A 25,525-nucleotide genomic window follows, 5' to 3' on the forward strand; every position below is an offset into this window, starting at 1 on the left:
CCTGGAGGAAGAGTGATTCTGTAGATAATACAAGGGCCAGAGTTTAGACTTTTGCCAATTCACCAATTAGTTGTATGTTCTTGGAAAAGTCCCTTAAGTTCTCAGTGTCTCCTTTCCTTCATTTAGAAAACAGTTTTTGTATAGTCATGGAGCTCAAAGGGATCTTACTGATGATCTAATCTAGCCCCTTTATTTCACAGATGAGGAAACAGGCTGAAATATTTGGATCATAGAAGCCAAAGTCACAGGGTAACAAATAACAGGGTTGGTTGAACCTAGGTCTTGATTCTAAAGTCAATGCTCTTTCCATTATTCCATCCTACCCCTGCTGTAAATTAAGTGCTAGAATGCCAGGTGAAATAAGATTCTAAATAGGAATTCATTCCTTTTATTTTGATTTGATTTTGTATTGAACTTTATCACCTTCATTTCTAACTATATTTATTTCCCTTTCCTTACTAAACCCTTGTGACAAAGAATAAAAAAGACAGAAGAAAACAGGAAACAATTGAGTAAAACCAACAATACATCAATCTAATTCATTATTTCACATGCATAGTTGTCTATGCAAAGAAGTCAGGAAAGCACACTGGGGCCAAGTCTGGTCACCAACAATCGCACAATATTCAGTGTTGTTGTTTTCAGTGGGTATTCTGAGCTTAAGGCTGTGGGGAGGTGGGGTAAGGGGGCTGAAGTACCTGCCAGTTTCCTATATTCTTGTCCCTAGTATTTAGACAATTTTAACTACTTCAATTTTTTACTGCTATTTCCCTAGACAGCCATCCTTTGTAATGGAATTCAAGTTCTGATTGTATTTTGAACTTGATTGTGCCAGGGAAATAACAGGGTTAAATTGAACTGTGATTTCATGGCATTTACAGTACCCTATGTTATCTCTCAGAAAACTATGCTTTAAAACAAAGAATAAAAAAAAGAAAAAACCCAGTTTAACAAAACTAACCCAGATATTGAAATAAGTGGATAGTAGATGCATAGTCCCTCATCACTACAGAGAAGCAGTATTGTAATCTCTTCTTAGGAGCCAAGGTTGGTCATTATATTTTCATGGCATTAGCTTTCAGTCCTGCTCACTGGGTTCATGTAGGTCTTCCCATGTTTCCTCATAGCCATCATTTCTTGTGGCATCAGATCTATTACATTCGTGTAACCACAGTTCATTTAGCCATTTCCCAATAGATCAACATCTGTTCTGTTCTTTGCTAAAAGTTCTGCAATATATATTTTCATGTATGTGGAACCTTTGTTCATTAACATTGACCTTCTTGGGGTAAATGCCTAGTAATGAAATCTCTGGGCAAAAGGGTATGGACATTTGAGTAACTTTACATCATTCCAAATTACTTTCTAGAATGATAATGTTGATTCACAGCTCTTATCTACACTTAGCTAGTGTGCTTTTCTTGCCACAATCCTTATATGAAGGACTTGGGGAAATGCTTAAGAATCTCACACTAAGAGGAGGAACTGTATCACTGGAGAACATGCATACCCAGACCCCTGAAATCATGAGTCCACCATTGTGAAAACATCATCTAAATATAATTGAATAACCTTTTCCACAGCTCTTGAGGGATGGCTTCCCAGGTGGTTCTTGTTTAGTCTTCCTTTGCCTTGTGCTAGCTGCTTGCAGTTTCCCCCCATGTGTTGTTCCATGTCTTCTAGTCATGTCTTTGCATATGGTAACCTTCATATCTAGAATGTTTCCCTTCATTTCTACTCTATAAATTCATAGATCTAAAGTAGAATAAACTTCAGAGACTATCTAAGTTCTTTCCTCTTCCATTTAACAGATGAGGAAACTGAGTTACTTCTAGGGAACCTCTACTGTCACATACTTCTTATTGTCTTCAGTAGCACTATGTGAGCAGGTATTTTATCCTCTTTTACTTCTGTATTCTCAGTGCCTCTTAGGCTCCTGATATGTAAGAACCAGGTGATAAATTGATTTTGATTCCAGAAACATAGCATAGCAATAATAAAAACATAAAAATAATAATTTGTTATCCATCACTGGAGGGAGGAGGGTTGTTCTCTCTCAAAATTGAGATTCCTTTAGCTTAAACTAAATTGATAAATCTACAGACTTCCTCACAGTTCACCTGTCTTTTTGTAGACCCTTTCCTGTAGATCTTTGTTCTCAGATGAGGACCAAGTCTTATTCATGCTTTCTTTCTTCTAGTCTCCAGAAAGATGGTGCTTTTCTTGTTCATGACTCCAAGTCTATGCTCTATCCATGGCCCTGTTGCTTTCATATCTCTGTATCTCCATAGCTCATTTAATCTTTGAAGTTGTAGATTATATTGCTTCTAATCTGCATGGCCTGCTAAGGATCATTTAAACCAAGAACATAAGGTCTATAAAACTGGAAGGGACCTCATATGCCATCTAGCCCAACTCTCTCAGCATTTAGAGAAGAGAACTGAGAACAAGGATAGGTAAGTGACTTGCCCAGGGTCACAGTTTCAGAGCTAGTATTTGAGGAAAGTCTTCTGATGCCACATTCAACTCATTTTCAATTGAGCCAGTCTAGGATAATGTAACTGGATTGCAATCTGTACAAGTAACAGGAACACCCACAGAGCTATCTAAATATCAAAGTGTTCTGTTAAGCAGGAAAAACATATCAGGTTCTGCTGCCTTATGCATTTCTATCCAAGAAGCAAAATGGTAGGTTTGTTGGTCATGATTTATTGTTGATATGGTTCTATCTCAGTAGTATATCATATGGTGGAATTGTTTTAGAAATAGAATTTAACTTGCTTTTTCCTAGGTTCTAGGACTGGAAGGAATGCAGGAGACATAATAATCATAGACTCAAAGCATCTGAAAGTTGAAGGGGGACCCCAATAGTTATCCTGGATTAATACTTGTTTTTGATAATTGGTTATTCAACCTCCCCTGATGACCTTCCATGATGGAGAATGTTTTATCTCCCCAAAGATAACCCATTCAATTTTTTGTGCAGTTCTATTTGTTAGGAAGATTGTTCTTTCTTAGAGGGATAAGCATTAAACCTATGATTTCATTGTTACAGAAAACTCCCTGGTGAGGAAATTCCATTTGGCAGCATGGATCAGTTAGAACCTTTTCTGCAACTTATAGCCCTAGAAAATTGTGTTAGACTCTAAGATATTAAGTGACTTGCCCAGGATAATATATCTTAATACCTGGACAGCTAGGTGGTACAGTGGGTAGAGAACTAAGTTTTTGAGGTCCCAAGACCTGAGTTCAAATATGACCTCACTCACCAGCTGTGTGATCCCACAAAAGTTATTTAATCATTCTTGGCCTCAGTTTCTACTGTAAAATGTGAATAATAAAAGTTGATTTATTGATTGTCTCCTTCCCTCTTTCTTCTGTTGCATAACAGCAGAACCATTGTTGTTTTCTCTCCCCATTATGTCATCCATGCCCCTGCCCCCAGCCAAGGACTTTACACACAGTATTTAATAAATGTTTAATGGATGCTTAATAAATATTTATTAAACCATTGATTTTATTTGAAGACAGGTGGTGAATATTCTCTCTTTTGATGATATAATTGTCAAGTCCATGGCAGTCCTGGGTTGTATTGCATCAGAAATGCAGGGATACCTCTCTTTAGCTTAGCTTTTAAGGTCAGTCATTGCAATGAAACAGTCCCATGAGCCAGTCCTGTGAATGCAGATGTTCCTAACCTGATGGTCTTTTTGGTACAACTTGAATTTTTTTCTTCCTGAATGTAGAATTGGAAAATGGCTTTAGTTGGATTATGACTTTGAAGGGAATTTCATTTACTTCCAGACTAAATGTTAGTAAAATGTTGGGTTACAAGGGCAAGCTTCTGATATTGGTGGGCTAGACAGGTTCTTTGTTTTAGGTGTTGATTTTTTTTTCCTGAAAAAAGGGCACACATACCCCCACCCCTCACCCCACATCAGCATTGACTTTATTTTGCTTTCAAGATATGCCATAGGACTCTTCTGTGGGTGTTTTTCATCTGAGACTGCTTTTTCCCCACCTTTTTTATTGCTATCTTTTGTTTTTAAACACCCTCATTTCTGACTAAAATCTCTTCCCTGTCCCTACTCAATGAATCATCCCTTGTAATAAAGGATAAAAATGAAAGAGGGAGGAGAAAAGCAGTTCAGGAAATCCAATCAGAACTTCATCTGAGTCAAACTGGGAATTGGGTATTCCAGATCAGAGTACCCTAATCTGGCCAAGAAGAGAGGGAGGGGCATTATCTCATTTCTTATACCTGAGTCTTGTAAACAGAGGACAGTGTGATATAGTAGAAAGATTTGGTGATTACTTATCAAAAAATCACAGACAGTTGGAGGTACAAAAATATTTTTGTATATTGGGATGGGGTGAGGGAGGAGGATCTGTGAATTTTCAATGGGGGGGCAGGGTGGGGAGAGGGTCCTTCAACAGATAGGAGAGAGGCCTGGTAGGGGATACTGAGAGGTTTGGTGATTTCCCCAGGTCTCATAGTTAGTGTGGAGCAGGACCTGAATTTTGTTCATTATATATACTCAGTATATTCTTAACACTATTCATGATAATACTATTCACTATAGTATGTTTGCTTAGATCCATCACTTTACAAATGAGCAAACTAAGGCATAGAAAAGGGAAGTTACTCACCCAAGGTTAGATTAGTACTCATCCAACTGTTTGCTCTGCCTCCAACTTCAAAGCTATATTCAGTGCTTAGCTCAGAGATGGGGGTTTCTGCCCCTGCCCTTCCTGGATATCAAATGATTATCCTTTGGACAGGTCTGTTCATTTCATTAAGCCTCATTTTCCCCAACTGGTAGGGGGCTGATGTCACCCAACTGTCCACCCAACTGTCCTATCTATTTTCCTTGCTGATTGTAGGTTCTGATACCAAATGATATGTAAAAAAGTGTTTAAAGTGATAGAGAAACAAAGGAGTTAAAATAAAGCTTTGACTTGTCCTGAGGTCACAACCAGGGAACTCTCAGCCACCTTCAGTATTGCCCAGACCTGAAAGTTGGTGGACAGGGGTTCCAGAGCTTTGAAAATTTTGGGTCCCCAACTATGAAACTCTTTTATTTCCTAAAGGAATAGACTCCTGAGGCTGTAAGCTAACTCTGGATATTAATAATAATAATGTTTGTCCTTCATTCTTGAAGAATGAAGGGAGGTGATGCCATGACAAGCACATGAATGGGATTTGAGTGAGGGGGTGCTGTGCTAAGCACCAGCCTCACTTTTTCCTCCAGGGTCAACTGGGCCCAGTGACCAGATATGAATCAGGATGATTAGATGTCAGGTAAGAAGGGTAAGTGACTTGCCCAAGGTCACACAACTAGTAAGTGGCAATTGTCTGAGGCTAGATTCAAACTTCCATCTTCCTTACTCAAAGACCAGTGCTCTATACTCTCTGCCACCTAGCTGCCCACCCTGGACAGAGAGCTGAGCTTGGAGTAAGGAAGATTTGAGTTTTCCTGAGTTCAAAATTGACCTCGGTTGTGTGATCCTGGGTAAAGTCACTTAATCTTGTTTGCCTCAGTTTCCTCATCAATAAAATAAGCTGGAGAAGGAAATAGCAAATCACTCTAGCATCTTTGCTAAGAAAACCTTAGATGAAGTCACAAAGAAAGGTACATGACTGGAGTCTCTCTTATCCAGGGGACCTATTGACTACTTTTTTCTCTCATTTTTTTCCATCATATGTTAAATTTTTTTAAATTCATTTTATTCTATTGATTCTTAATGAATACTAGATTCTTTTTTCAGAAATTGTCTTATTATAAACTTAATACCCATCATTAAATAAATAATATGCAGCACAAGAAATAAAGTCTACCTAAAACTGGTAGCATTTAATAAGTTAGTTCCAAGGAAATTAAGAGGCACCTAACAAAAATCCCTTGGTTCTTGTCTAAAGCTCCATTTTTGTTTCCTTCTTATATCTTCAGCTGTAGTGAATGTTTGTGCACTTTCACTTATGCTGACACCACTTTGTAGCACTTCATATAGGTTTTAACTAGCATAGTTTCTTATCTGCATCATAATTACCATTTTATGACCTTATAATATTCTATTACAGAAATATATCACAATTTATTCGGCCATTCTCATTAGTCATATAGATTATTTCTCCTGTTTTGCTATTACAAATGAAGTTATAGTGAATATGTTAAAAGATGATAAGGGACTTTTTCCTTCTCCTTACCACATCTTTTAAAGACACTTTTTAGAATAAAATCTTATCAATGGAATCAGTGGGTTAAAGGACATGGTCAGCTTTGTGACTCTTGTTGCTTATTGTCGGATTGCTTTCCAAAATGTTTGCACTGGGCCACAGTCCCAATATTATAAGAATGCATGATTCTTGACAACCTGAGTTACCTGGTTTTCCAACTCCTAGTAGATCAGAAGCAGTGGCTTATTTAAAAGAGGAAAGGGGAGAGGAGGGGAATAGAACTATTGCAGATATATGTTCTCAGGAACAGAAGTAGTGATTGACAAGTTGACAAAGAAGCTTCAAAGTGGATGTAGAACTCTCTTATACGAATGAATGAAGGATTTAGTCAGTACCTACTGCATGCAAAGCTGTGTTCTAATACTGGGAATACAAATAGAAAAGGAATAGTTCTTGCTCTCAAGAAGAATAATAGGAGAATCAGAGACTTAAAGAATGTTAAAATAAAAGGAATAGCAAGTCTACATAATAGATTTGAAGTTTCATGTGCAATTATCTTTTTTTAAAAAAAACATTAATACTTGTTTTATTCCATAATTTTTTTAAAAGTATGTTAAAGCTGGAAGAGACCTTAGAGATTATCTAGTTTAAATACCTCATCCTTCCAGTTTTACAGATGAAGAAACTGAGACTCATAAATATCGATCAAAGTGTTGAAAGTCATCCAGGGAGTTGGTAGAGTGGAGATTGGGTTAGACTGGAACTACATCTCCTGTTTCTCAGACTTGCAAAATGTTCATAAGATGATGCTGAGTCATTAAGAAAAGGTTAACTTATGTTCATTGCAGTCTATTTAAAAAGACTGGAGAGTATGTAATAGACTTTTTGTTTTGTTTTGTTTTGGTTTTTTTGTAGGTTTTTTCGAGGCCAATGGTGTTAAGTGGCTTGCCCAAGGCCACACCGCTAGGCAATCATTAAGTGTCTGAGACCGGACCCGAACCCAGGTACTCCTGACTCCAGGGCTGGTATTCCGCCCACTGTGCCACCTAGCCACCCCTGTAATAGACTTTTAAAAGATTTCCATCAATAAGTTAACTAAAAAAAAAGTTTTGGCACTTGGAAGGGTAAACTTTGGCCAATATAACTTGTGCAGATAAAACAGATTCACTCCTAGATAATGCTGAAGCAAGATCATGTTATTATTCGCCAACATTCAATACATATTTCTTGTATATACAAAGCATTTCCATTAAAAGCAAAGTATTATGCTAGGGGATGGGAGTTTAGATAAGAGGTGGGCTCCACTTTCATGGGTTTAGGGTGTAGTAGAGCAATTAGAAAACCAGTGCACAGTGTGGGGAAAGTGCAGGAAAGATCCTCTGGCCTGCAAAAGAATTTGAAGTTGTTTTTAATCTAGAGACAATAGAGAGCATTGGAGTTTTTTAATCTTCAGGGTAATATGAAGAACAACAGTAATTTCCATTATATTTGTATCTCCAGTATATTACACAATACCTGGCAATTAATCAAGCTTGTTGATTGATTAATTACAAGCAGATGAACATAGAGTAGCTCAAAGAAAGCAACATATCTGCCTATATTTTGACCATATAGCTAGAATTGAGTATCAGACTGTAACAAAATTTACCCTGGACTCCTGAAGTATGAGTCATTCTGGAAAGCAGAGCTTTCTGGGTGATAGAAGGATACTCTTTTAATTCTTTATTTTCATAGTTTCTATTAAATAGTTTTATTTGAGCAGCTAGGTGACTCAGTGGACAGAACACTGACCCTGGAGTCAGGAGGACCTTGAGTTCAAATTTGGCCACAGACCGTTAATAATTACCTAGCTGTATGACCTTGGGAAAGTCACTTAACCCCATTGCCTTGCAAAAAACAAAAAAAACCAAGTAGTTTTAAAATATATGTCATCTTAATTTTTGCTCAAGGGCCTCTTTCTTCAGGCTCTGCCTCTTTCTATGTGACTTACCTTCAGAAGGTCACAAAATGAGCAGCTGTGGCATCTTCATTGTTGCTGTTGTTTTCCTTTTACTTCTTAACCCCATTCAAATCATTATCTGTCTTTTCTGTGCCATGAAAACCTGACATCTGTTCTTTCATGTTAATGCTTATTCTTGGTCATTTGGATGCATAGGGAAAGAAGGAGGGTGGTAATGCCTTTTAGTGTCTTCTCTAGTAAGTAGCTTACTCTAAAGCTTCTTCATTAGATGCTATCAGGGCGGCTAGGTGGGGCAGTGGATAAAGCACCGTCCCTGGAGTCAGGAGTACCTGGGTTCAGATCTGGTCTCAGACACTTGATAATTACCTAGCTGTGTGGCCTTGGGCAAGTCACTTAACCCCATTAAAGCCACACTTTCTTTTCCCTTTTTTTGACTTTGATTACAATTCTGGCCATTGTATCTTTAATGTCATAACAGGATTGAAAGTCTTAACTTTTTATTTGTTTCTTTTCTGTATTTACAGATCCTATTTTGAATAACACTGGTGCATTGACTACATCAGTAAAGGGAACATGGCCAAGCAGAAAGATGGTGAAAGTATTTTTGAACTTAGCTACCTCAAATTGGATAAGTAAAATTGTTCAAGCTCTTTTGTTCCTAGGATTAGCAAAAAATGGGAACAGTGTTTCTCAGAAGGAATAAATAGTTGATAAGTCATAAGGAAATTTGTTTATCCAAATCTTGCACTGTATAGGCAACCAGTAAATGAGTAAGAACTTTGAAAGGTCTGGAATGGATTCAGCATATTGGAGCCTGGAGTACTAACACATATGAAGTAGTCAGCCCATCTTTATTCTGATTATCTTGGGGAAGTGTTATTTGCTTCACTGGTATTTGTGAATAGAAACTGGTAAGCACTGCCAAAATAGACTGGTTTTTATCAGGACTATAAAACTATTTGGGAGATAAGACTATGTTCTGAAGTAAGTTCTTTGAAAAAGAGGCTTACAGAATCTCTTCCCTTGTCCTGATTTGTAGGCTCCCACAAGTTTATCACTAATTTTAGTTAGATGGCATAGTGGGTAGAATGCCTGCTCTGAAATCAAAAGGAACTGAGGCTAACCTCAAACACTTACTAACTCAGACACTTAACCCTGATTGCCTTGTATCCAGGACTATGCTATCCTGATCCATATCTGGCCATCTGATCTAGATGGCTCTAGAGGAGAAAGCAAGGCTGGTGATTTAGCATAACCCTCCCTCACTCTAATACAATTCATGTGCTTTTTATGGTATTTATCACCTCCCTGATGTCATGGTCTTCAAAAACTAAGGACAGACATCATCAGTGGTATGTCCTAGTTCAAAATCTGGATTAGAGCCATTTCTGATATTGTATACAACTGATCAACTGAATGTATTTATAAAAAAGAAATCTTATCTTTTCAGTGAGCATAGTGAAGAGGTAGGAATTAAGAGATCCCTGGTCACTTTGATGAGGTCAGAAATTAGATTGTGGAATGTTTAGAAAATCAATGAAAGGGGAGAAAACTCTAGATAAGGTATAAGAAAGGAAAAGATTTAGGATGAAAGGATTATGGATCTGGCAGTTTAGAAGGCAAGGTGAATGGATGTATTCATTTGATGAAGGGGTAAAGTTGAGGTGGTTGTGGGATAATGGAACAGACAGTTGGAGAAGGGGAATGAGTTTTGTCATTGACAGTTGAGGGTTCAGAATCCCCTAGGTAGAACATACAAGGGTAGGAGTCTAAGAATCTAAGCAGAGTATTTGTGGCTGAAAAGAGGTCCTTTGAGGAAGTTGAGTGATTCCAGGTATTCTCCTGAGGTGGCAGGTAATGTGTCTTAGGAGGTTTGCCTTGAAGAAAGCAGAAATAGGTGGATGTAAGACTCTTGGGAATCCAGTCAGGAGGCAGGAGATGGAAATGCAAGGTCGGCCAACTGAAATCATCTCTGTGGGAAATCAGGTAAGCTGCAAGGCCAATGGCAAAGGTATCTTATGATATAAGGGTATAGTATTTTAGGGCAGTGTGGTATACTGGCTAGAACATTGATTGTTTCTAGAGTTAGAAGGTCAAGGGTTTAAGTTCTGTGTCTGACACTACTAGATGTATGATTGTGGATTATTTAAACCTTAATGTATTCTGTAAAATGAGGATATATGGTTTTTCTGCCTACCTACCCATAATAGGATTATTTGGGCAAAGTCTTTAGGAAGGTTCAGATGTTCATACAGATATGGTGTAAACTAGGGAATGGAATTAGATTCTAAAACTGTAAGTTGCATACTTCACTTTGTGACTGCCTGGCTTTTTGTTGACCTCAGCAATGGCCTGCTTTGTTTGTAGGCTTTTCTTGATGAAGCACGATGTTGAATGTGCAAGTAGAAGCATTTAAATAATTAATAGAGTTGCTTGACTATGACTTAGTCAAAAACTCTGTGCATGAGTATACTTATTGCCAAGCCTACTAAGCTATTTTGCTTATGAATTTGTTCTTTGGAGTCCTCAGTAAGCCAAAAATGAGGCTAGCTAAGTATTTTGAGTATCTCTGTGGCATAATATCCTGTTCAAACATTGATCTTCATCAGCCTCAGATGGGAACAATATGGTATGATTTCTTAAAATTCTTTTTTTTGAAAATAAGTTTATTTATTTATTTATATCATTCATTTTACATTCTCTGTTTTCTTCTTCATCCATTAAAGAGGCAAGCAATGCAATATCAGCTATCCTTGTGAAATGATGCAAAACATTTCTCTATTAGACATGTTACCAAAAAAAGCAAGAAAAATGAAGAAAGTTTAAAAAATTATGCTTCAATCTGCACTCTGACTTTATCTGTTCTTTCTGTGGGGTGCATAGTGTTTTTCCTCATGAGTCCTTCAGAATTGTCATGGATCATTGTCTTTATCAGAGTGACTCAGTCTTTTACAGTTGATCATTGTTCAGTATTGTTCTACAATGTTCTTCTGGTCCTGCTCATTTCATTTTGCATCAATTCATATAAATCTTCCCAGGTTTTTCTGAACCTGGGATAGTAAGCTCTTGCAATAATTTACTCGTTGATTAAGGGCAGGGGCCACATAGTATTTTCTTTATATCTTTGTCTAACAAGAGTACATAATACAAATTAGGCAGATAGGATACTGGATTTGGAGTCAAGAACACATGAGTTCAGATACCATTGCAAGCTTTGTGATCCTGGCTAAATCTCTTGATTTCTCAGAGCCTCAGTTCTCTCATCTGTAAAATGAGGATAAATTCAGCACTCATATCCTGGAATGATTGAGGGTATCAAATGAAACATGGTAAAGTGCTTTGCAAATCCTAAAAGTCCTCTTTCTAAATGTTGGTTGGAAGGATTTGATACATGGTTGCTAAGGCAGGGGAGAAAGTAGCTACCATAACCTGGATTCTCCAGTTTCAGTAGGATGCTGATTAATTTTTGAGACATATTTTTCTTCTCCTTTGAATATTTTTCCCTTTTATTAAATATGTGCTAGACTCAAGCCAGAAGTGCTTGCTGGCATTTATCACAAACAGTTTTATCCTCTCCCTTTGAAGAATGTAATGTGTCAGGAAGCATTCATACCTTGTAATAATAATAATACCAGTCACATAATAACAAGAATGTTGTTATTCTGTTGTGGTTGACTTTTTGTGACCCCATTTTAGATTTTCCTAAAAAGTAGTTTGCCATTTTCTTCTCTAACTTATATTCCAGATGAGGAAACTGAGGCAAACAGGGTTCCACAGTTTAGGGTCTCACACAGCCAGATTTGAACTCAAGAAGATGAGCCTTCCTGACTCCAAGCCTTGTATCCTATCCAACTACACCATTTAGCTACTCATGGGTAGCCAGGGCTAAAAGAATTGATTACTAAGTGATCAACTTTTGGGCTTTTAGTCTCTTCCTTCTTTGCTAGACTGGTCTCTGGGGACAGATACACTATCCATCCCCAGTCTCATCCATCCTCAAAACCTTTTTTCGGACTTTGTGAAGTATCTACCAATCACCTAGTCCTGAGGGATTCTAGGATCATTTCTCATTATTCTTGATCAAGCACCAGAAGAAGGAAGACTTATAAGAAGTTGCAGGTAGAAATTTTTCTATATTTTTTGCAGTTATTGCTTATGGAATTTTAAATAGTGAGTTATTGAGCAAATCATTTTTTTTAAGCAGTTCTAACCAAAGTTAGGGGAATTTTAATTCTAAGTACCCTTTTTGTTACATGATCAGTGCCTGAAACAGACTTATTTTATGTTATATCATTTAAATTGAAGGAAACACTGACAATGAGAATTCAGCTAATATCTCTTGATTAAAAACTACCTCTTAAACCACCCCCCCAACAAGAAAAACTACTTCTTCATTCTTCCTGCAGCATTCACTTTGTCAATCTACTTAGTGATGCTATCTACTTTGGAACATTTGTGGATAATATAGCATTTATATGTTGTTCTAGGTTTGCAAAGTCTTAATGTTTGCAAAAGATTTACATATTTTATCCCATTGATGTTGTTTTTTGGTCCTGTCTGACTCTCTGTGACCCCATTTGGGATTTTCTTGGTAAAGATACCTGAGTGGTTTGTCATTCCTTTCTCCAGCTCATATTTCAGATAAAGAAACTTAGGTAAATAGGGTTAAGTGACTTGTCCAGGATCACATAGCTGGTGAGTATAAGTGGCAGAGGCTAGAATTGAACTCAGGAAGATGAGTCTTTTTGATGCCAAGCCCAGTGTTCTATCCACTATACTACCTAGTTGCACCATCTCACTTGTTAGCATATCATATTTAAGAGGGAGACAAGAGAAGCTTTGGGGAGGGGATGCAGCCATGAGAGACAAAGAATGCCAACAATGGAATCAAGACAACTTGGTTTTGGATTCTTCCTCTGCCACACAGTAAGCTATGTGACCTTGGGAAAGTCACTTAAATTCGTTGAGCCTGTTTCCTTGACTGTGATATAGGAATGATACCCATAATATCTATTTACTTTACAAGGTTTGTTGTGCCATAGGGTGGAACTCAAGTAATCTACCAACCTCAGCCTCTCCCCAGCAAAAGAGATTGATAGGAGTGTGACATCAAACATTATGCTTTGATAACTTTGAAATTAATGTCAATTATTAAAGTATTCGTGTTAATTAAGATAATGTGGATGATGGTTATGATGATGATATGATGGTGATGATAATGATGGTTGTTTTCAGGTATTTGAAAGATTGTCTTAGGAAAGTTTTGTTGGGACCTCAGAAATCAGAATTAGAACCAATTGATTGAAGTTATGGAAAGGCAGATTACAAACCTAAGTAAGAAAAGCTTTCTTGGCAGAGCTGAATTTGAGGTATGTATGTGAAAAGGAATTAAGTTTCTTAGCACTAGAGGTCTCTTAGTAGAGACTTGCTGGTCTCTTGTTGGGGATCTTCCAGAGAGGATTTTTAATTGAGGGATGGGTTGGACTAGCAGATCTCTGATGTTCTATGTGTTTGTTTCAAGACAGCACCTGTGCTATGGGAGCAAAATAATGGGGCAGAGAGAAGACTGGATTTAGATTCAAAGGACCTGGTATCAAATCCTGGCTCCAACCCTTGCTAACTTTGTGACCTTGAGTAAATTACTTAACTTCTCTTGGCCTCTGATATCTCAGGTGTGAAATTAGGGGGTTCGAACAGTCAACTCCAATTCAATCATCCTAGAGGGGTAATGCTGTCATTCCCTGATAGTAGCTTTCAGACATATTATCTCATGTAGTCCTCACAACAGCTGTTGAGGTGGGTGGACATAATTAGCCTTATTTTGCAAATAAGGAAATGGATCTTCATCTTCAGACACTTATTAGCAATATGAACTTGGCAAGTAATTTACCAGCTGTTTACCTCAGTTCCTTCATCTGTAAAATGAGGATAACAATAGCACCTATCATGTGAGGATCAAATGAGATAATTATAAATTATTTATGATGATGATTTTTGTCTTTCATTCTTGAAGAAGACTGTGACATCAGGGAGGTGATATCATGATATGCACATGAATCTGATTGGAGTGCGGGGGTGCTGTGCTAAGTCACCAGCCTCATTTTCTCCTCCAGAGCCATCTGGATTCAGTAGTTGGATATGGATCAGGATGATTGAAGATGGCCAAGGATATGAGGTAGTCAGGATTAAGTGACTTGTCCAAGGTCATACAGCTAGTAAGTGTCAAGTGTCTAAGAGCAGATTTTAAGTCAGGTCCTCCTGACTCCAGGGCTGGTGTTCTATCCACTGTGCCACCTAGCTGCCCTGTTCAGCTCAATAAATATGGAATGAAATTTAATTATTTAGCACAAGTACTCCCTCAGCTGATTGGAGTCATTAGCTGTCTTTCTTGTAAAGTGTTTTAACACAGTGTATGGTACTTAATAAACGCTGTACAATATATCATTATCCCAGAAGGCTAGTAACTTTCCCAGGATCATATAGCTAGCACCATGTCTTCTGACTTATGGTCCAGTATCTTTCCATTTTACAGAATTAATCTCTTTTTACTCAAGGGAAAATGCCACCTGATTTTGTATTTCCAATGAAGAGCTGGAGAATAGACATTAACTTTTTAAAAAAAAAATGTTGACAAATGCATCAAGTTGACCTTTTCCTCTGTAAAATCCTTGCCATGCTTTTCACCATCTGTTCTGGATTTGTGGATTATTATTTTTCTTTTGAAATTCTTGTCAATATCCTTCCTTGAATATGAACAAAAGCAAAGATGGGCACATTGTCAACAGTGGCATCTGTCAACTACTCAGCATCACAGTTAGATTCTCAAACGCCACTGTTATCCCTAAGATTTTGCTAGCTCCCTAACCTTTTCCCCAGACTGCTGCAGGCATTAATGCATCTTCCACCAGACCCACCCTTTCCTTATCCTTTCATTCCACCATTGCTGTCAGTGAAAGTTTCTGTTCATTTATTTGTTCATTTGTTCATTCATTCATCCATTCAGCAAGTATTTACTAGTGCCTACTATATATTGAAAACATTGTCCTATCTTCTCAGTGCAACCCTATTTGCAAGAAGCATAGAAAGTAAAGAAGATGGAGGGAGTAGAATACGAAAACATGGAGCATGGTAGTTGGAGAATGGACATTCAATTTGGTGTCAGATTCTAGGTTTTTCTGGGCTACAGGACCTGCTTAATAAATTTACTGACTGAAATCCTCGAGAAAGGAGAGGGGTTGGAACTTTGCATCTTCTGGGATATTGATGGGAGAGGGTCCTCTGCATGTCTATCCTCCCCTAGTTCAGTGCCAATCCTCTGTGTTGGAATTCCTGGTTATTAGAATATGTGAGGACCAAATGGTAGTTGTATCAACTCAGAAAAACAGAAGCTTTGTCTCTAGGGGGGGGGGGCAATGGACATATCCATTCCCCACAGAGTCAGAATGCTCCTGCTAGATTTCTTCTTCAAGAGAATTATGATTTTTCATGTTTTTATCCCAAATCCTGAATGCCATGCCTTCTCCATTGCAGTGTTTAATTAAATGTTTGCTGAATTGAATTGAATTAAACTGATGTATCTGTGACTCCTTTAGCCTCAAGTCTTCCTTCCACCTTAGGAAACTAGGAGTGCCATGAAAAAATGTGAACTGAGAGATGGGGATTCTTATGGAGAGGAAAGCAATTTAAATTTCCCTGATGGGATAAGGGAACTGTAGAAAACAGAAGACATTTTGGCATTCAAAATTCTCCAAGAAGAATCCATGTGTCAGGGAACTGTCACAAAAGCTTCTTTGACAACAAACCCCGGCTCTGGCTGGGGAGCTTCTTTCCCTGCTTGCTCCAGGTGTTTCCAATCATTTTGGTTGTTTTCCTTTTCCAGCAGCTCAATGCTATCCCATTTCTGTTCAAATTACTATTCAAACCCTAAATTTGGGAGTTTAGGGAGTTTTTTCTTTGCCTTCCTCCCCTTCTAAAACTTCTATCACATATGCTTTCTATGCAAAATGGAAAATCAAATCAGTTCTGCTTCCTAATCTTCTCACCAGCATAATTCAGAAGGCAATAGAACAGTTTGATTCTGTGGTAATATTTGTTCCTGGACCAAGTTCTGAACCCCACTAGTGTTGTGATGGCTGTTGTTGTTAGTATTTTGGTTTTGGGGTAACATCTTGGATTTAGTCAGAGTCAATTGATGTAAGAACTAGAAGGTACCATACAGACATAGACCAGTCCCCTTATTTTAAATTGAAAGAAACCAGTTAGTCAATTTTTCAATTTTTCCTCCCAGCAGGCATCTCAACTCTTTGGTCTTCTTCATCCAATAGGAGAGGGCTCTTGGCAAAAAGCAGCTATCATCAAATGATTTAAGTACCTTTGCGTAGGTCTCAATGTGCTCCACTGAAAGTAGAGTTCCTACCTAACACTTAGTAGAGAGGGCTGAAGAGGACAAACCACTAGACTGAGTCAAGAGATGAGAATTTTGTTTCTCTACATTTTTGACATGACATACCCATTTGTGTTTGTCTATTTCTCCATTCAGTATTAAATCAGCAGGCATTTATTATGCACCTACAGTGTGCCAAGAAAATGGGGACTTTCATTGGCAAAAGTATACCATCCCTGTCTTCAAGGAGCTTACATTCTATCAGGGAAAAACAAATTGTATACACATAAGTGCATATAATATAAAAATAGAATAAATAGGAGATAAATGAGGAAAAAGTAAAGGGAAGCCTTTTTGAGAAATCTGAATCCAGTCAAGTCTAAATCTAGACAAACATTAAGAGTGGAGCATGTATTCTGATGGGGATGAACAGTATATGCATAAATTGGTACATAACAATAACCTTAAAGAAGACAGTTACAGGTGAGGGGGTTTGGAAAGAGACTCTTTCAGGATGTGACTCCAGGACTGAGTCATAAAGAAAGCTTCTAAGAGGCAGAGGGTAGGAGGGAGAACATTCTAGGTATGGGGTGCTGCAAATATAAAGGGGTGGAGCTGGGGGAGGGAATGGTTTTCGTGAAGAACATTTAATAGTCCATTGTGTCTGGATTGTAGAGTGGTGGGGAGACTTGAGAGAAAGAATGGAGCCAAGTTGTAAATAAATGAAAGCTGAGAATATTCTTGGTAAAATATTATAAATTAACCTCCTTGCAACATGCCTCATTTATTAATCATAGTCTTGCAGAGGGTAAGCTCTGGCTGTGTCAGATACCTTTCGTCTTTCCCTCCAAGCAATAGGATTGCTCCTCTAGGGTGTGTAAGCACACCTGTGTTCACATTCTGTTCACTGGATAAATAAGAATCCAGGATAATTATGGGGTTTTGTGTGTGTGGGTTACAGTAAAGATACTGTTGCCCTCAACAACATCAGGGAGGTTTTGTGGAGGGGCAGGTTTAGTTGGGGGGAAGATAACCAGTTCTGGTTTGGACAGGTTGAGTTTAAGATGCCTATAGGACATTCAGGTGGGGCTATCCGATAGGTTGTTCGTGATATGAGACTGGAGCTCTTGAGTGATGATTGCTGGGTATGTTGATTTGTAAATTATCTATCTACATGTAGATGATAATCCAACCCATGAGGCTGTTGAAATCACTCAGGATAGAGAGTGAAGAGGAAAGGTATAGAATAGGGCCCTTGGGGTATGTTTGGGAGATGAGGGAGCGAAAGAGGGGAAATGTTGAGGTAATCTGATATGGAAAGAAAGTGGGGCAGTGTTGTAATTACTGAGGTAGAGAGTATTTACATGGATGGGGGGGGGTGATGGTCAATATTCTTTGTACCTCCTTAGACTTTTTTTCTTGCGTTTACCTACAAGGGCATTTTGAAGTTCATAATGCCAGTTCTGAAAATGTTGGCAAGCAGGAGGAAAGGCACAGATAAGAAACAAATAATATATTGGATTTTTATTCTTTCTGACCTATTTACATCCAGTATAAAACAAGAATCCAGGAGGCAAATGATCTGAGGTTCTTTTAATATTATTCTAAATTAATATTATTTGAAACCAAGTGTTTCTCCCCTCCTCCAACTCCCCCAAATGATCAGTGCTGTGATAATCTTGAGGGTTTACAAAGTATTTCCTTGAAGAATGAATTTTAATGCCATTTGACATATCAGTTCACTTATAAGTAACCGTCCAAGAAACCACAGCCCAGAGCTACTAGTCTCATTTTACAGTAGCAACTTAAAGAGAGCTTTGGAAATGGACTTGTGGAATTAGACAGCTCTTCATCATCAATTTTATTAGTTATATGTTTTGTTTTTAAGTCATAGGAAGAGATCTGAAGATCCCATAGCTCTAGAACTGAATGGAATCTTTGAAGCCATGTAATTCAACTCCCTCATATTACAGAAGATGAAATGAAGGGGAAATTATTTGCCCAAGATCACTTGGTATTGAGAAAGAAAGAATTGGATTACAAACCCACAATTCTCTCTCTGTTTAAATCTTATAAGCTCTTTCAGTTATTTATCCTTATCCAACTTGCTAATGAAAGTAAAAAGAGTATTAGAAGTTAATTTTCACCTTATCTGGGCAGCTAAATGGCACAGTGGATAGTGCACTAGGCCTAGAGTCAAGGAGTCTTATCTTTCTGAGTTCAAATCCCGCCTCAGACATTTACTAGTTGTGTGAACCCAGGAACCCTATTTTACCTGTTTCCTCATCTGTAAAAGGAGCTGGAGAAGGAATGATGAACCAATCTACTATCTCTACCTAGAAAATTTTAAATAGCATCATAAAGAGTGAAAAAGGACTAAAAAAACTATATTTTTACATATTTAACCTCAGATTTCAGAAATAATTTCAAAAGAGTTATAATTCCACCTCTTTAGGGCCTGTCATTTCAACCCTAGTTCAGGGAAAATAGTGATCACAGATCACACTTACAAACAAGTGATTTGTAATCCTTGTTTGTAAATCAGATGATATATTTAGTTATATTAAGAGATGTCATGAAATTCCCTTTAAACTGCTTGTATGGGATAAATGTTTTGAGAGATGGAAGATCAGAATTGGAGATTAGTTATGTGATCTTTAAGTTATTATCCTCAATTTTCTCATCAATAATATGAGAACATTGTACTGGATGATTTTGTAAGGTTTTCTCTAATTTAAATATTCTAAAACTGTAAAAACATTGAAATAGTATTGAACTGAGATAAATATATAGAATGCTAATGAAATATATATTTAATTTGGATATTAATATAATTCTGACTGCAGTTAAAATGATAATTTATGCTTTCTTATTGTTAGCATTAGAAATAATAGACTATTAGATTTCACTAATTGAAATGTGTAAAATTTCAGTATATTGGACTTGTAGCCAACATTTAAATAATATAATTGGTCTGTCAGCCTATAATTTATTGTACTATTGCCAAAAACATATTGCCAAATTACAAGGATATTGGAGGTATGAATTTGAACCAACAGCAACACATATTCTGAGCACAGGGGTGACATAGAGTTTAACTGAGACACACTCCCTATTGTAATTGTGCTTATAGTCTAAGACATTACTTCAGATGATCCTGATACACAATAATACTTTTAACTAGGTTTACAATGGCATGCTATGTAGTCTACATTATAAAGCATGAAAGGCTTGAGATAGTATTTGAGTTGAGCTTGAAAAGACAAATAGACTTCAGCAGGCAAAGAAGGGAAAGGTAGAAAAGGAAAGGGGAAAGACATTTTAAGGGTAAGTTATTGAAGCAACTAACTGGTAGTTGATAAAGTGTTGGGTCTAAAGTCAGAAAGACTCATCTTCCTGAGTTCAAATCTGGCCTCAGATTTGAAAGTGTCACCTCAGATTTGGCAAGTCATCTAACTCATTGTGCCTTAGTTTCCTCATCAGTAAAATGAACTGGAGAAGGAAATGGCAAACCACTCCTGTAACTTTGAACTACAGTAAAAGTTTATGATTGAATTATCTGCATAGTGAGGACTTCTCTGATTCTCCCTCCTCTCTACTCATTGCTGGGACTTTCCTTCATCCAAAAAAAAAAATCTCCTAATTATTTATTTTTATCTTATGTACACTTATGTGTATACAGTTTGTTTTTCCAAAATAGAATATAAGCTCCTTGAAGGCAGGGAGCTTATACTTTTGTCCTTGAAAGTCCCCAGTGCCTTGGCAAATAGCAAGTGCTTAATTAATGTTTGTTGATTTAATACTAAAAGGTAGAAAGGAGAAATTTAGAAACACTGATAGGTATATGTCATTGTATTAAATGCATAGAATCTGATAATGATCCTTTGCTTCCTTGAATTACATGCTTTCCCATTTCAGTGTCATCATTTTAATAAGAGATTAATCTCTTAATAAGAGACTATATTCTTTCTTACTATTTATAGCATATGTACCTTTTCCCCAAATAACCTAAAGTATATGTATCATATAGAACAGACATTTAATAAATGCTTGTTGATATCACATTTTGTGGCATTGAAGTTATACTATTGGTTAAAAATATAGACCTTTGCATTCATGGTAAGAGCATTGAACTAGAAATTGTGAGACTTGGGTTCTATTTTAACTTGGCCACTTGCTGGCTGTGTGACCACAAGAAATTCTCTCATAACAAAAAGAATTGTTATGTTAGATAGAATCTCAAGTTCATTCCGACTCTGAAATAAAAATAGCATGTTATATCAGTATTCAATTCAACAAATATTTATTAAAGATCTAAAACATGCAATGTACCATGCCAGGTATAATAAAATAAAAACCAAACGTAGTTCTTGTCCTTAATGAGGTTTTTAGACAAATTAGGGGATTGGGAAAGCAAAAAAAAAAACAAACAGAAAACTGTAATATAAAAAATAATGGGATTGACTTTTTTATGAAAGAACTTTAGAAAATGTAGTGCTATATTATTTTACTGTATAATAGGAGAGGTCTGAATAAAGAGGTATGAGAGATTTGAGATTGACAGGATTATTTGTAGCTAGGTTTCTCAGAAAAGGCTTTGAGTTAAGCTTGGAAAGACAAATAGAGATGACACCTGACCTGATCCTTGAAGAATAAAAAAGATATTAGCTGAGAGAAATTTATATGAAGTATATTCCAAGTGTGAGGGGAGTGATGTATGCAAAGACATAAATGTGGGCAACAACAGTGAAATATTAGGAATAATATTAATTGACCTGAAATGTAGAATATGTGAAGGGGAAAGTCATGTCAAATGAAGCTGAAAAGGTATGTTGTGATGTGCCTGGAATGCCATTAAGAGTTTATATTTTAGTTGGTAGGCAGTAGGACACTAAAATGTTTTGAGCTGTGGAGTGATGTGATCAGAGTTAGTATTAAGAAAATTGCCCAGAGAAATTTGATCAATAACTGGATGGAAGAGGGAAAATCTGGAGGGAGAGAGATCCGTTACAGCTAAAAAGTGAAAAGGGTCTGAATCAGGATAGATAAATTGGGTATAGAAAGGAGGAAGCAGAGGTAATTTATGTTATAGAGACAGAAAGCAGAATTCTTCAACTGATGGGATGTGGGGATCAAGAGACAATGGAGAGTCAAAGAATTTTGAAGATGATAGGCACTTGGATGATTGATAACTTGGTTGTGCCATCCATAAAAATAGAGAAATTTAGGGGAAGGGCAGGTTCATTGAAAGGGGAAAAAAAAGGGGGATGAGTTTTTGACATATTGGGTTTGAAGTGATGGCAGAATGGCTTAGAGATGTTCAGCAGTTCTGTGAATCAGAGAATCTTGTGTCAACTGGTCAGTGAACAATAGAGTACAGTGCTACTACCATCTCTCTCACAATGAAAACATACTTTTGTCTTGTTGTATAGACCTCTGAATTTAGGGCTATGCCTTCTGCTCCTCCTAAGAATTCTTTTTCTGCCCCTTTTGCCCACTTAGTGTTTTCTGTGGATAACTGAGGACCTCTAGTGTTGTTCAGTTTTATGCTTGTATTTGGGCACGTTCTTTCTTCCCCGTCTCCCCTGACTTAATTCATATAAACAATCAGTCTCCAAGCACATAAATCTTTCCAGGTCTTGATGTTCTTCATTCTAAGATTCCATTCATTGTTCCCTGTATTTATACCTTGGACCAGAAAGCCACATTCCATTTTCTGACATCATCAACTTAAGCATTGTTTACTTTCCATAACATCCATTCTTTCCCCTTCCATTGGGATCTAATGAAAATGCTTTCTGCAGTACAAATCTTAGTTTAGCAGTTTGACCAAGAATTCATTATCCCTAGAGATTGTTTTCATATTATTCCTGGCAATGTTATCAGTTCAAAAATGGTGGTAGGCTTCAGGTTTGACTTAGAAGTCTCAGAGGATTCTCTATCCCTTCTTGAATACACACATGAGAAAGCTCGATGCACCCCAGTTTTACATACCAAGTAGTCCTATGGCTTCCTCCATCCTCTTCCCTTCCATCCCCAAATATCTCTTTTTTTCATAGTGTCAATGAGAGATCCTGGAGACGTTTTTAAATCTCCATTTTTCTTTCATGGAGCAAGGGAAAGTCCCTGACTACTCTTAAGGTCTAGAGCCACAGCATCTGTTTTGAGATTTCCAAATGCCTTTCATCTTCTTCCCTTTTCATTGTTTTTCTTCTTTCTAACTTCTTGGAAACCCTAAAAAATTTTTGATTTCTATTCTTCATTGTGTCATTAGAAACTAATTCCTTCTCATTCTTTTAAAATTTTTCATGAGATCATAAATCTAAGCTGGAAGGAACCTCAGAGGTCACATAATCCAACCCCCTCATTTCAGAAATGAGGAAACCAGGGTTCCACAGGTGATCAATTTAAAAGGTGGAATTTGAAACCAGGGTCTCCAATACTCTTTCCACTGAACCATGCTCCTTCTTTTTCTGCAGGGGAATACTTTACCTTTCATGGTAAATTTGAAAGCAGAGGCACAACTGCTCCTTTGATCATCATCTCCTGCAGGGAGTCTAAATTCTAGATTGTAGATTGTTTGATCTAGACAAACTCTATAGTATCGTCACTTGAATGATGAATGCTCTTAGCTAACAAATCTGCAGACATTGAGAGCCTCTATTCCTTGTGTTTCCCATGACTATTTCCCTTGGGAAGTACTCTAGCAAACTGTCTTGAGTGTTGCCATGGGTTCAAGTGTTCTCACATTCATAGAGCACTGAAGTCCTTTTCTTTCACACCTCCTCTTCTGGTCTCTGTAATTAACCATCTCGTGTTCATGCACTAATTACCGTTATTGCAAGCAGTAACTTTAGCCAGTAGAAAACCTTTGCATAGCCTTGCCAGAAAATTTCCAAATTCATCTTCCTGTTATCTTTTTGAGTCTATTCACTTTGTTTCACAGATACCTTACACACTCTCTGTCACTGCAATTAGAAGTGCTCCCATTATTGTTTTGGAGTTCAAGAAACTGAGGCAGACTGAAATCACTTAATTCCGCCCCCCCCCCCCAAAGGAAGATGAGTCTTCTTGCCTTCAGATCCAGGCTATCCACTGTGCTGCTTAGCTGCCCCAAGTCCAGCCTTGGGCACCCATTTGTGGGCAAATGAATTCACCTCTGTAAAACTTGAGATTTCTAATTTGGGGACAAATAATGGCACCAAAAATGCCTTTTTGGTAGGGTTGTTGTGAGTATTAAAGGAGGTAATGGATATAAAGCAATTTACAAACATTAATGGACTATCTAAACATCTATTATTGTTGTTTCAATCTTTTTGATTGGGGTTCAGATAGAAATGATCCTGGGTTGTCAACATCTTCGTTTTTTTTGTTACACTTAATGGACTATAGATGATTTTTGTTGTTGTTGGACTCATGACCCCATTTGGGGTTTTCTTGGTAGATTTACTGGAATGGTTTGAAGTTTCCTTCTCCAGCTCATTATACAGATGAGGAAACTGAGTTTAAGTAACTTGCTTAGGATATTACATAGGGAAATTTTAAGTTGGGGTTTTTTTTTAGTTGAAGGCTCACAGCAAGCACCTCTAATATAATTACATGTGTAATCAATATTGTTCATTTTATCTTCTGTAAGTTTCCTTTTTTCCTTTTTTGGTTAAGAACTCTTAGCTATGGTGATTCCCCTTCCCTGCTAATTGGTTTATAATATGATCTTTTATATCTAGTTCATGTATACACTTGCAGCTTATTTTGGTATATAGTGTAACATATTGGTCTAAGCCTCGGATGCTTTACAGTTTTCCTGGCAGTTTTTTTTTTGAGAACTTTGCTCCAGTATTTGGGTACCCTTGAGCTATTATATTCAATTGCTTCTAGATTTTAATCCTTTCCTTCTGCTCTAGAGGCAGCAGCATCTTTTTGACCACTCTCCACATATACAAAATTTTTTTTTAATAACTCCAACTGCTAGTACCCTCCTTAACAACTTTGTATTTAATGACTTTGCTTTTATTTTTATATTTGTTCTTTATATGCTAGTACACTGTATTTGGATATCTGTATATGAGGTCGCCCTTTCAAATGTAGATTCCTTGCTATGTCTAGATCTGGAAGATACCTCATAGGCCATCCCTGTCAAAACTCCTCATTATAGATGAGAAAATTGAGTCTAAATGACTTACCATCCTTTAGTTATTTTTTAATTAAATTTTACTTTTTCAATTAGCAAGCATTTATTTTCTCTTCCTCCCAAGCTCCACTATCACTCCCAAAAGGAAACAAAATTAAAAAACCATTATAACAAATAAGCATAATAAGGCAAAGCAAGTTGTCATTGGAATGCCAAAAATATTTGTCCCTGAGTGACTTAATTTTGGTTTCCTTGATTTTTCATTTCGTGGGGATAACTGTGTTACAGTTTAGTTATTGGACAATTCACAAAACTTGAATGAGGTACAGAAGTACACACAGATAATATGTAAATATATGTTCCATGACATGAGAACCATATGATCCATATTTATACTTTTTTAAGGAAGAGGAAAAATTTGTCCCTTTCCTTCCCCAGCCTTCTTTTTTTTTCACCAGCCTTGTCCAAAACAGAGTATCTTTTGTCATTATTGCATCAACATTTATTGATTTATTTATTGAATTATAAGGATTTTAGTTATTTGAGTTTCACAGTTTTCCCCCTAATCTTACTTCCCTCCCCGTCCCCCACAGAAGGCAGTCTGTCAGTCTTTACATTGTTTCCATGATGTACATTGATCCAAATTGAATGTGATGAGAGAGAAATCATATCCTTAAAGAAGAAACATAAAGTATAAGAGATAGCAAGATCAGACAATAAGTTATCAGTTTTTTTTTCTAATTTAAAGGTAACTAGTTCTTGGTCTTTCTTCAAACTCCACAGTTCTTTCTCTGATGTATCAACATTTAGACTGATCTCTAAAGTAGAAAATGCCTGAGCTTTAACAAAATCTCCTATGTTGACTTTATTCCC

General features: G+C 37.1%; 1 protein-coding gene across 14 annotated transcripts in view; it reads left to right on the forward strand.

Moving 5' to 3' along the window:
• AAK1 (AP2 associated kinase 1) overlaps positions 1–25,525 on the forward strand; it is a 322,133-nt gene that overhangs the window by 130,645 nt on the left and 165,963 nt on the right. Inside the window, exon 1 of one of the 14 annotated variants that reach the window (XM_074207804.1) lies at positions 4,437–8,730. The exons of the other annotated variants lie outside the window; for them this stretch is intronic. Within the exon in view, the coding sequence (XP_074063905.1) occupies positions 8,712–8,730 (19 nt within the window). The 5' untranslated portion in view covers positions 4,437–8,711. Of the gene's footprint in view, positions 1–4,436; positions 8,731–25,525 lie in introns of those variants that run through there. 14 annotated transcript variants of the gene reach the window in all.

The sequence above is a fragment of the Macrotis lagotis genome, chromosome 1 (assembly GCF_037893015.1).
Source record: "Macrotis lagotis isolate mMagLag1 chromosome 1, bilby.v1.9.chrom.fasta, whole genome shotgun sequence".
Lineage (NCBI taxonomy): Eukaryota > Metazoa > Chordata > Mammalia > Peramelemorphia > Peramelidae > Macrotis > Macrotis lagotis.